Raw genomic sequence first — 13,157 nt, 5'->3', positions numbered from 1 at the left:
CAGGCGCTGACTCTTTTTTTTTTCCAACCTCAGAAAATCCAGGAGGCTGAGCCTCAGTGGACGCAGCCTTTCCCCTGCCTTTCATCCCATTGTCTTGAAGGAGAAGGGGCTTGTTGCACATCCTCAACTGACTCCTGAGTGTGCTGATCGCATGCGAGCAACGAAAGGAGTGCGGGGAGGTGTGGGGGATATATCTCTGATAGAGTGGATTTCTTAACCAGTGTGGTTGCCCCATAGTGCAGGATGGGTAGTCTGGACGAAGGTGCAGGTGCCAGATCCAGACCAAAAGAAGCACATTAAAAAAAAAAAAACAGTCTGTGTTTATTATTCATTCACTTTTCTTTTTTTTTTTTAGCTTTCAGCTTTTTCTTACCCTAGGTTTACTTCATCTTCTTATATCGCTCTCTCTGTCAGATACACTGGGTATGCGTCGTCGCTCTCCTCAACCCTGTTTTTGTTAGGCACATTTTACCCAAAACATCTTCTACAGTGTTGTGTCAAAGTGATGTGCTGGCTACTATAGCAGAGTTTAGTAAAGAAAGAAAGAAAGAAAAAACCAAAATTTAGACACTGTTCAGATTCCCTGTTTAGGAGGAGGTCACCATTTGTGATATCACTCTGGTTCTTCCTCCTTTTCTCCTGAAGTCTCTGATTGTGGAAGGAGTTCCTCTTCCTCCATCGCCGGTGCCTCTTCACTTTCATCGAGGCCGTCAGCCAACTCCTCCTCTTTGCTTGCTTGCTCTTCCTCCTCTTCGTGAATGGCTGTGATTGGATCGGCGGGGCTGCCGATGCAGTTTGGGTTCTCTCCCTGGACGTCCTCTGGGGACTCTGTGGCGAGCACTCTTTTCCACATTTCATGGTTCTCCAGAATATGCTGCGTGATCTGGCAGAACACTTTCCTCAGGCTCATCTTTTTGATTTCAGGCCGCTCTGTGAGGCACAAATCAAACTGTGAGAACCACTTCTAGTAATGTATCTGATCTTTAAGGCATTGTTTGAAGGGACATGGTGGGATTGGGAGTGTTCTGATGCATAACTGGAGAAAACATGAAAGACAGGGAAGGAATCATAATCATAGATCTTTGTGTCATCAAAAAAGTGTCAACATGTCTTTGACGCAATTACTGGTAGCATGTGCTGTATCTACCTGAAATGTGCTAATGGTAACCACCTGATATTAAAAGAAAAAGAAAAAAGAAATGAAGCCTTCAACCGGATATTGACTTGCCCTGTATCTATAGTAATACTGGAACCTTTGAAATGCTGCACTTTCACTGGTAAAACAACCTCAATATGTTAAAGTGTGACATCAATACAAATTGTAATTTAACTGGCCAGTCCTAAAATGCCAAATTGCCCTGATCTCACTGTCTATGCAATAACAAGTGAATGTAAAATTAAGGGATGTTTGAGACCAGTATTGGGCACACTCGTGCATCATTTCAATGTTTTCTGGCCCAACACACTGAAAGTAGTCAATAGTGTGTGAGCAGGCTTTCTGTGGAGCATCATGATGCTTCAACAGGTCGTATATGGTTAAATTTGCTTACAGCCTACCAAGTTCCAAAACAATCATCTCAAATGCACTGCGGTTTCGAGGAAATAATAAGGCAGCTATTATAAGAGGAGGAACAAATGTTAGTTATGTTCTACAACATGAGTAAATAACAAAGTTAACATACGGGAGTGGCCAGAACCTGTGGAAACATCCCCGTCTGCTGTGTCTTCCTCTTCGGCATCTTGTTCTTCTTTCTCTTCTTCCGACTCCATTCCTTCTCCAGGTGGCTCCACCCAACATCCCGGCATCAGGCCAGCAGAGTCGTAGGAGGAGCACAGCGGCCCGACTATGTGAGTGATGAATGACTCCTGGAGTTTAGCGAGCTGCGGAGCGGACCGGTCCATGAATGGGCTGATGGGAAGGCCCAGGCTTGCCTCTTCATCACCCTAGAAGGATACACACGATTAAAAAAAATTGTCAGAGGTAATGAACTAGATTGGACAAGAGAAAGCAAGAGAACCTGTCTTTAATCTGATAGCAGTTGTACTAATTTACATTTAATTTCAATGCAAATCTTCAGACTTTTTCTCCCACTCTTTTATCGCCAAAATACAATAAACAACAAAACCAACTATATTCATTGAATGCAACCACAAACTCGATATAGAACGAATGTATTTAGTGGTTAGACAGGTGAAAAATATGTGAGGCACATGTGATGGTATGTACTCAGCTACACAATCATTTGCATAACTCAGTTGGCAAGCAGAGAGTCATAGCTACACTGCCTTTGGGTACAGGCTGCAGAAAGTAGGCCAAGACTACAAATAGTAAAGCATCAGGTTAAGCTGCAGTTGCTCCGTAAGTATCGGTGTCTGGAGAGATTTGGCTTACTTGGATGTCTGCATTTTAAACATTGGCCTCTGACATATTACTAATGGCTGCCACTTAAGTGAGTCCTGGCAGGGTGAAACAAGCACCTGATCATCATTTCCTTTCAGGTCAATTATTTTCTCGCTCTTTTAAATGGAAGCTAAATAAAGATGTGACACTTAAGGTACTTGTCAATCCTCAGTTAAGTCCCCAAAGCCCGAGACATGATGACTGCTTGTCTAAAAAGACACGTGACATGTTTGAAATCTGTTAATTTCATCATCACTCAAACTAATGCCACATCTCTGGTAACCTTCATGAGGCCGAGCCAACTGAATTGACGTGCTCTAAATTGTTCTCTTTTTATTATTGTTTTCTGACGCTAGTGCTTTCAAAGCTACTCACAATGGAGGATAAAGGGGCAAGAGACTCCAATTGATATGGCAACCTGAGACCTGTGTGGCGCCAGTGCAGGGCACTCCTGGAAAGAGTGTGTATGTATATAGAGCCACAGAGTGATCAGACCCATGCTGACACACCTGGATATTTGCAAACATGTTGGAAGCTTACAGAGGAGGCACTGAAGAGCATGGTAAAAATTCTTGAGTGAGCGTTTAACATCAGAACTGACTGTTCCCTCATTCCATCTGTGATGAGCGTCCGTGTGACTTTGAGTGAGTGAGTGAGTGAGCGAGTGCTGTCAAAGATGGTACATTCAGGTCACCTGCCTCAAAAAAGAAAACCTACACATTAGGGTGGTCCTTATGCAATGGGAAAAAATAAAAATTGGAAACTTCTTGCTCTGACCCCCCAGATATCTTCCTTTTGATAAAAAAATGAGGTCTGCAAAGTTTCACACAAATCTATGCATATTTAGAGGTAGCTCAAAGGCCTTGAAGTATATCTCATTGTTGCTGTCAGTCATCAAATGATTGCAAAAGACCAAATATACTGCCAATACTTAGTAACATCTTTGCAGCATGTACAAAACCACCAGTCACATGCATTTCTTGTGAAAGTATTCTTTAGAAAAGAGCCATGTACTATTTGACAGAAAAATATTTTATTGATATCAGTTATCATGTGTACTACACATTGCACCGAGAACATCCAGGGATAGGTTCATCAGAGTCAGAATCTCCAGCTTCAGAGGAACAACTGTTACTTTCTAGAGTGACCTTTTCATTTAACAGCGCAACATTGGCTTCTGACTTTTGCTGACGTTGCATTTCCTTCATCTGGTCTTCCTCTCGCTTCCTTTCTTTTCTATCCAAGACCTTATCAACACTAATCATTGAACCTCGTCGCCCCTTTTCTCTTTGAGCAAGCAGGAATTCTCTATCTTCAGGAATTTCAATAAGAGTCATTGCATCTCTGTGTGCAATATCAAAAAGATCATTGAAGTCGGAGGTGAAATTTTCCTCTTTTAAGATTTGTGTTTTCGATCTTCGTTTTGCATTTTTCTTCAATGCTTGCCACTCTGCATAAAGCTTTTCAACCTTCTTGATCACATCTTGATTATGTCTTGTGGGTATTCTTGCCCTGTTCCAAAATTCTTCAATTTTCAATACAGTAAGAGTTGCTGCTTGCCTTACAGTCTCCTTGCGCTGAAGGTGATAGTAGAGAAAGTGACCCAAAACGTGCTGTTTCGAGGGTAATTTGGCACCACAAATGTCATCTTGTGTTGACAGCAAAAACAGTTTTCTTGTTGTTGAGGTCATTTTGGCCAGAGACACTGAAGAACAGCCAAATGAGTGAAGCTTGTCACTGAGAGAAGTCTCTGACAACCTGATTCATTGATCGTGCGCTCATCGATGGTACATGCTTACTGCATCAAATCCATCTCTGTACTTAAGAAATTTATCTCAGCACAGCCAATATTAGTTTTGATTGCAGTTGTTCTGATACAGGAAGACAAATATGTGACTGAAGCTCCTTGACAAGGCCATGTATGGTGTATGCACATTAGGAGCAAATGATACATCCGGCAGATAACGCCTAAATTGCTTCAACTAAGCAAACTTCAAGTCCATTGAGCTACCTCTAAATATTAATATATTTTGATGAAACTTTGCAGATCACATTTTTTGGTCAATTGGAGGATTTTAGGGGGGTCAGACCATAAGTTTTCAAAACTTCATAAATAAGGACCACCCTACTACACATACCCTCTGCCTCCTGTGTGATCTCTCTGTCTCTCTGTCTCTCTGTCTCTCTCTCCACCCACCTTCTGAAGCACAGGCCCAGAGAACATACATAATTCTCAAAGCTATTATGAGAATTGAACAGACGGTTTGTGAGGAGCAGCAGCCTGAGCATCAGGCGAGGATCACGGCGAGGACAATCTCCTCACTGATCAACACAGTTCATATTAGAGGCTTCCAGCTGCGGTACATGATAATATGCTGATTTACAAAAAAAAAAAAAAAAAAACCCTCACGATGACGAACTTGTTTAGTTCTGCGTTAACAGATGATTCAAAATCAGTCAATGGATCACTCTTGCTTTACAGAAGATCTCTGCTTCTAGGGTTTTTCTGTGCAGTCTGTTGGTTTTCTTCCAGTCACAGTTTGTGTTTTTTTGTTTTAAGTTTGTTCAGGATGCCAGCAGCTGATAACAATGTTTTGTATTGCGAAAATACAAAAAAACAAAAGAGATCAACCAACAAATTATGACTTCATAAGTATGAAGCGTGGCATGTGGATTTGGAGTTAAACTTGTTATGACAAGGACACTGGGATGGTTTCTGTGTTGGGAGCACGTGTACAAAATGCACATCCAAATGTTCCAAAATCTGTGAATAGTGTCCCACAATTTTTTTTCTGCAGACCATTTCCACAAAAATAGCAAAAAACGGTGAAAAATGTGCCAGTCAAAGTGGAAGGGGTTTTGGTGAAAATGGGAGCACATATACAGAGAGCATATCGAAACATTCTGAGAATTTAGGAATAGTGTTCTATAACATTTGTTAAACATTCAAAAAGCTGTTTCAGCAAAAACCGGCCAGAAAATTGGCCGGTCAAAGCGAAAAACACAAAATGGAGGGGGTGCTAGTTGAGTTGGCAGCGAGCACACAACAATTCATCAGAAATGTTCCAGTTTTGCCTTTAATTTGTTGAAATAAAATGTGAATTACTCAGTGCTTCTACCATTTCTTTTCAAAATACCTTCAAATTTCTTTCAGTGGTTCAATATTGGTGTGTTTTTGATGGTACCGAGAAGTTCATGTTACAAATGTGTAACACAGGAGTGTTTATTCTACAATCATGTCGTGGCAATCGCCATGTCCACCGCAGAGTGTACGGCTCTATATGTCTGCTTTATGGTGTTTTTGATTTGATTGGATTTTTTTTTAAGACATAAACAGTCTGGATTTCATGGTCATGAGAAGTGTGCGAGCAGCAGTGACAGGATGGGAACAAAAGGGTCAATCGGTTGAGTTTAGTAGTAGTAATGGTTTACTAGGTCAACCAGATATATATATATATATATATATATATATATATATATATATATATATATATATATATATATATATATATATATATATATATATATATATATATATATATATATATATATATATATATATATATATATATATATATATATATATATATATAAATTATCTGTGACATTTGCAAAATGTTAAAGACACACAAACATATGATACTGAGGTGAAACAAGAACTGTAACTTTGAGAAGAATTAATACTAAAAAAAAAAAAATCTCCACAAGCCTGAGACTTTAAAACTAATGCAAGTCTTCTTACAATACTGTTTCCAGGCAAACAATTATATCTTTGCGACTAATCAGATTTTATCTTTATGGACTGGGGAGTTCGGAGCGGGATTTGTTGCCAGGCGACGTCCGTCTACAGTGACTTCTAACAAATTCATGAGGTGGCAGATAAGTGTTTTGAATATTCTATTTGTGTTAAGAGGGGACATGCAGTCGCACACATAAAATCTTGATGAAAGGTCCTTGAGCAAGAAGCTAAATCGCCATCGCAGTGCCAACGTTCATCAGAGAAGCACGACTGATTTAGAGAGTCAGTGTTTTCAGCGTCACATTCACGCCCAGTTAGACATGAATGGTTATTTTCTGAAATAAGCACAAGCTTGTAGATGTAAACAACCAAAAAAAAGTAGCCAACATACTTGCTCATAGAACTCGTTGACGATCCCCTCTGTCCACTGCAGGTGCAACTCTTTACACTTCAGCGGCCCGTTGACATCAGCCAGCTTAATGCACATCTGGCACACCAGCAATCTGTCGTTCTCATTGGTCCAGTCAATACCAGCCACGCCTTCATCACCCACCTGCAGAAACCCCTAAGTTATTACTATCTAATCTTTAATGACACAGCAGTAAGTAGATGTGTATGTACGATGCAGGGATTGACAAACCTTCGCATTAAACTCTGCCAGGAAGTCAAAGTGCTTTTTGAGGTCAGTGGCCAAAATGGCCTCAATTACCAGGAAGCGAAAACGCTTGAACTCCACGTGTTCGAGGTTAACCAGGAAGTTATACTCAGGTCGGGACATGAAGAGGTTCCAAGCTGAAGCCGCATGATGGTTTTCCAAGACGGATCTGTCATTGTAGAGAAGAGCCTACGACGGAGGAGAAGAAAGTGTAATGAAGCTGTGCTTGGCGTTTGAGTTGAACAGATCTCAAACCAAAACTATTGTGTCACAGATCTGATTCTGGGTGATGTGGATTTTACTGACTGGAGACGTCGCAGAGATATTTCAAAATGAAAAGTATGCATTTATGGATCGACACTCGCACACATTCAAATCGCCAGTCTTTTTGTGCTTCAGTGGCACTAAATTCAAGTTGGAGGTCGACTGGAGTAGAGAAGTCAAACAGGTTGATACAAAATCCCCCAAATCAATAAACATTGTTATTTTCATTTCCCTTCCCATTTCCAATTCCATTTCTAAATTGTGTACACGAAATGTTTCAATATCACTGATTAGTAAGTTTAGGAATTTCTTGGTTGTTATTTTTGAATACAATATTATATCAAATTTGCGCTGCAGATGTAGTCACACTACCTCTTGCAACTGCTGCCATATTTCTTTATAATGTGCCTTATTCTTAAATAACCACCAGTAACTATCTAACTGTACATACTCTGTTCCTTCTTTTATATATTTTAGTTTATTATAGGTTGGGGGGAAGCAAAGTAAGCTTTTCATTGTACAGTGTAAATATGTATTTCTCTGTATATATGACAATAAACATCTTCAATCTTGAATATAATTGGATTTATTCATGTTCAATGCGAGTCTTTTCATCTGAAATCATTTTGCCACATATACAGCAGTGTAATTGACATTTCTGATCAGAGAAGCAAAGTCAGAGTTTACCTGGGGTGCACTAGTGGCTACGAGAAAGGCGTTGGTTCTTCCTGGGTGGTCGTAGTCATGCATGGCAGCAGCTACATACAGGGCCATGAGCTCCAGGCCGGGGATCAGACCAGCCAGAGACCCATAACCCTCCTCCAGCAGAGAGTTCATCTTGGACACCAGGAAGCCCGCGGCTCCAGACGAGATGCCGTTCACCGAGTCTATGGACAGAAAGAAAACACACACACACTTAGTGAGATAACACTTAATAAACTATAATATTTAGGGTACAGTCACATTAGATTGTACAACTACTTTAATATATATATAAAAAAAAAGAAAGGAAAAACTACACCAAGCACGCACCATTGTCTATCCCATTCTCAGTCAGCAGGATGGGCAGGCCGGGCACAGACTGTGTGGTGAGGTACCAAACGGCATGGAGCACATCAGTGGCGTGGATCCGGTTGTGATCTGGAGAGGGTCAAATAAAATGCTCGGTTACATCAGTGAGGATTTCCCAGCAGAAACATAATCCCGCAGTTCTGTAATGCAAACACTCAGTCCTTTATATATATAATACAATTATTTTGAATTGCTGAGGATATGAAAATACAGAATATTTCAAAGCAGATGATATTGGTTTAGCAGTCGACAAAGTTTATGATCCCGCAGTATCATGTAACTGTAAAAACTGAGGATGCATCTCACACTTTTTAAAGAAGCAGATACTGTTTCCTGTTTTTACACCAAGTCTACAAATAGGAAAGAACAGATTGCACCTGAGTGCTTCATTGAAGGCCATGAGGGCAGTTCAAGTGGACTCTGAGTACGGTACATTTAGATCTTGGCTATCAAAGGATTCTCATTATTCCTTTTGTGGATTTTTATTATGCTTGCTATTATAGGTAGAACTTCCACATTTTAGGTGTAAGGCCCAATGTTGTAATTATAATAATGATGACAATAATAATAATTGTTAATCCCTGAAATAAAATTTGTGAAAAAACAGAGAAACACAATACAAAGATAACACCAATAATAACTAAATCAATAAATAATAAATATATTAATACATATATCTAAATAACTATTTAGTTCAGCACCTTAATTAGTTGTGACATTATATTGATTTCATCCCAATTTATAATACTGATTTGATTTATTATTGTATATATCATATTATTGATTATTCATTATCTTCAAACAAGCATATAATTCTATATTAGAATAAATGTTGACAATAAATTTGACTTTACCACCACAATTCTTTTGAAGTTTCAAACACGGTTCTTTGTTCTTTGAGAGCAGCTTTTAAATGATAATCAGAAAACAACTACCGTCATATACCAAGTTAGGACCTTAAAATCTATCACAAATCAGCACAAATAAAATCAACACAAACACACTACTCTGTGCACATATATTCACAACGAAGGACAATTTAGAGTAACTAATAACTCAAAACCCTCAAAGCATATCTTTGGCTAGTGGAAGGACGTTGGAGTAAAAACAGAAAACATGCAAACCAACAGAGTTTAACTTCAACCTTTCTATTGTTAACAACTGTGTTCATTATTTCACCACAAGCAGCTAACACCAGGTTTTTGGGGGGATGAAACATGACTTTTGATAACAACAACAACAACAATTTCATATTTATTGTGGTTTCTCTCTTTTTTGCTGTATTTCCACTAAAAGTAGGCATTTTACTGATATAGTTTGATGTATTACACAATCCATATTTATATTGCATGTAAGGGCAGTTCATTGACAAATTATCAGGGATATAGAAAAAGAACCGTAAAACATATTAAAGCATATATATAATGCTTCCTATTATAAAATGAAGGTAAAAATGTACACATACAATAAATACATGCCTCATATTTCTGAGGCAGAAGGCACACTCCTCATTTTAAATATTATTTTAAGAGCAATACAGCCACCTTGTGGCGTCTAGCGGTAGTGATGAGTTTCCTTTTTTCTTTTCTTTTTACTTACAAGGAATATCCCTGTATCCATTCTCCAATGCGTGGAAGTAGTTCATAAACTCTTGTACAGGAATCCTGAATGTCTCAAACAGACCTGTGTCTTCAAACAGCCTATAGGACACCTGAGAAATAACAAAGAAAACATAATCACCAGTGTGAATAGTTCTGTGTTGAGATATGTGGTTATGCCTCATCTGAAACATCTGATCCAGCCTGTTTGTAAATGATTTTAACAGTGAGCAGTCACAACATCTCAGTCTTCTTCCATATAATCATCTTGACTCAAAAAAACAAAACGTACTTACGCGCTATAGTATGTATTTAAGCTTAAAGTTATTGAGAGAAAAGCTTTAGAGAATGTAGCACAAGGTATATATTCTTGTTTAGAATTCCACCCCATTGACCCAATATATATATATATATATATATATATATATATATGTTGAATTGTTTGATGTTTTGTTGCCTCCTGCATACCCAGCCTCATACAATGTGGAATTCATCATTGTGAGCAAGCTTTTTTTTTTTCTTTCATGGAAACAATAACATTTGCTTAAGAGCTAAATGACAAAGTGATAAGAAAGACCAAGTAAAGACAAAAGAGAACGGCAGAGAATACTTAATGTTAAAAACTAAATTTGTACACAAATAAATGCAATTAGCAATTTAAAAGAAATTACAAATTGAATGAACAAAAGTGAGACAACATAAACTTACAATAAAAAGTTGATAAAAGAAATGCCAATAAAACTGTGTGCTTCAGCCTAAATATTAACGTGCAAGACTATGAACTGCTTTAAAGACTGGTAACCAGTGTACCAGAGTCTTATGAAGCATATTTGCTTTTTACTATTTATTTATTGAGAAGAGCTGCAGCAGCAGAAAAAACAACACTGTTGAGCTGTTGTATTGTGTTTTCTGATTAATTGAATCAGTACTGATATATTTTGATCAAATCTAACAAACTATTTACCTGGCTGAGGATGCAGCCTGTCTTGCCGTGCGTCTTCTCCACAAGACTGAATATAGGGAAGTTCCAGTTATTGAGTTCAGTTATGAGAGGCTCAATCTCCGGCTCCACCGGCTCCTCTGTGACCTGCTTGTCCTGTCAGGGGGAAAGGTGAGGGATCCAGAGGAAAACATCAGACAAGGAACATTGGCCACTTTTTATCTTTAGAATTATTACCTACAATTGACCAAGAATGACAATGAAGATCAGTACGCTCTGTAGAGCTGCATATTTTCTGAGCATGTTGGTCAAGCAAGATGACTTCCTAACTGAAGCAACTGAAGTGCCCCAAACAATGAGTCTGCTCTATTGAATGTTTTTTTGCAGGGATTGGAAAGTCATTCCTTTTTTCTTGCTGGAAAAAGTTCCTGATGACGTACCTCAGGTGAGGGAAGGATAGGATGGAGAACGATGCCCTCTGTTGGATATTCCCTGCAACTTTCCCTGGCCTCGGCCGGCTTCTTGCCCCCCTCTCCCTCCTCTTCGTTCGTTGCAAAGTCGCTGCTGTCACTGTGGTTGGTCTCGTAGGTGCTGTCGTAGGTGCTGTCGTAGTCCGAAGACGCTACTACGCGCTCATCTGTGGAACAGAGATGTGATATTTGCTGCGATCACGTGGTGACTATTTCCAATTATGACAAGAGTTTGTAAGACCAGTTTTGAGGATCTTATATGCATCAGGAAACTATGCAACATGGTATTTTAATATTACAGTTACAGTATAATCAGTCAAGTTGACTTTAATTAAAAAGAATATATATTTTGTGATGCTGCTAAATGCTGAAATTTGTGACACGCTCAAAAGAAGCATGCATGCTTGCATGCTCTGCGCTGTTATTCACCTCGATGCGGTATTCTGTCTCCCTTGTCGACCGATTCTACCCCATGGCTCAGCCGATTGTGGAACGGCCTGCCACAGCTAAGAGACAGAGACCAGAGGGATGCGTGTATTCAAAAGACTGCACCAGGATCGAGATGGACCATTTCAAATCCTCTTGATTGCTCTTTTGACATGACGGCAATGGCCCGATGGTGTTACCTGACGCAGAGTGACGGAGGCCGCCAGTGGGTGGTGGTGGAGCTTGGGGCGCTTTGACTGTGAGTTAAGGCTCTGTGATGGCTCTTGGTGGCCACAGAGGCAGGTACCTGGGCCAGGGGCCCAGCCGGCTCTGGAAGCTGTATTGAACACGTCTTCATCGTGGGGCTGGAGGCCGGGGTTCCCTGGACAGTAGGAGATGGGCACGGGGAGCCCAGAGGTGATATGTTGGCGGGAGGGAAAGCTGAAAGAAATGGTTCCCAAATTTGAAACTTTAGAATACTAAATTGATGTCACTTATATAGCGCTTTTCCACCATGTGAGCAGGCTGTTCCCATTTGACTTTGCACCGCTAATCACATTAATTGACATTCCCACACCAATGGAGGCGGCTGCCATGCAAGTCCGACTCTCTACCAACCCAGACACAATGTAAATGAGGGTAATGTCGTAAATTAATTTACTAAAAATTTGAACTCAGATCTGAGAACACACACCTGGTCTTCCCAGTGGTTTGCTGTAGAGGTGGTTGGAAGTGATGGAGGCAGCGTAGGAGGCGGACATGGAGCGGCTCTTGGAGATGGTCATCATCACTGAGTTGTTCCATGAGTCACTGGATCAACGAGAGAAAAACGGTCAAACGGACGACAAAACGACAGGCAACCAACCGCGTAGACGAGATAGTGAGTTTACCCGTCGGTAGTGTGTTTGATGCTGGCTGAGCGGTCTCTGCGTACAGGACCTGGCTCTATGGTCGGCAGCCCTGTAGCTGAGGTGGTCGTGGTCCAAGTTGATGAAATTCTCCTCAACAATCCTGGAGGCAGACTCCGTCTGAGACGCTGCAACACACACACACACACACACACACACACACACACACACACACACACACACACACACACACACACACACACACACACACACACACACACACACACACACACACACACACACACACACACACACACACACGCTCACCATGACTTCAACTCATAGCAGTAATATGAGATATGTTGAGGGGAATAAACCCGTGGCATCTTCAAAAGGAGGCTTGAACTTCAGTTTTCATAGATGAATAAACATTCCAGCCCAAATATGTTTTTTTTTTTTTACTTTCTGATTGTTGTATGTTGCACCAACAGCTATGGCAGACACTTACTATATTGCATGATTCTCAGTAATGCCTGAACATCAGCAGACTGTGAGTTATTATGGTAAGAGGAATGGGAAAAATATTGCTTTTAGTAAATATTGAGTTTTTTTGTGAAGATTGACTTCATTAAAGTGATTTATTATATAAAAAAAGGTCTCGCATTTATCATATCTCCCTAAATAAGTTTTTCTTCAGACACTCAGATTATCAGATGTCGCAACATATTTTCTGAGGTATTGTAGG

General features: G+C 39.9%; 1 protein-coding gene across 1 annotated transcript in view; it reads right to left on the bottom strand.

Moving 5' to 3' along the window:
* Positions 1 to 594: 594 nt before the first annotated feature.
* Positions 595 to 13,157, bottom strand: part of LOC308142786 (cGMP-inhibited 3',5'-cyclic phosphodiesterase 3A-like) — a gene marked incomplete at its 5' end in the record, with an annotated part of 66,227 nt that continues 53,664 nt past the window's right edge. Inside the window, 13 exons of the mRNA XM_080513364.1 lie at positions 595 to 930; positions 1,683 to 1,944; positions 6,532 to 6,693; positions 6,781 to 6,984; positions 7,747 to 7,946; positions 8,092 to 8,199; positions 9,730 to 9,841; positions 10,693 to 10,824; positions 11,109 to 11,305; positions 11,568 to 11,644; positions 11,765 to 12,005; positions 12,259 to 12,374; positions 12,455 to 12,600. Of these exons, the coding sequence (XP_080369490.1) occupies positions 614 to 930; positions 1,683 to 1,944; positions 6,532 to 6,693; positions 6,781 to 6,984; positions 7,747 to 7,946; positions 8,092 to 8,199; positions 9,730 to 9,841; positions 10,693 to 10,824; positions 11,109 to 11,305; positions 11,568 to 11,644; positions 11,765 to 12,005; positions 12,259 to 12,374; positions 12,455 to 12,600 (2,274 nt within the window). The 3' untranslated portion in view covers positions 595 to 613. The remainder of the gene's footprint in view (positions 931 to 1,682; positions 1,945 to 6,531; positions 6,694 to 6,780; positions 6,985 to 7,746; positions 7,947 to 8,091; positions 8,200 to 9,729; positions 9,842 to 10,692; positions 10,825 to 11,108; positions 11,306 to 11,567; positions 11,645 to 11,764; positions 12,006 to 12,258; positions 12,375 to 12,454; positions 12,601 to 13,157) is intronic.

The sequence above is a fragment of the Blennius ocellaris genome (genome assembly GCF_963422515.1).
Source record: "Blennius ocellaris genome assembly, chromosome: 2".
Lineage (NCBI taxonomy): Eukaryota > Metazoa > Chordata > Actinopteri > Blenniiformes > Blenniidae > Blennius > Blennius ocellaris.
This window is presented reverse-complemented; position numbering and strand designations above follow the sequence as displayed.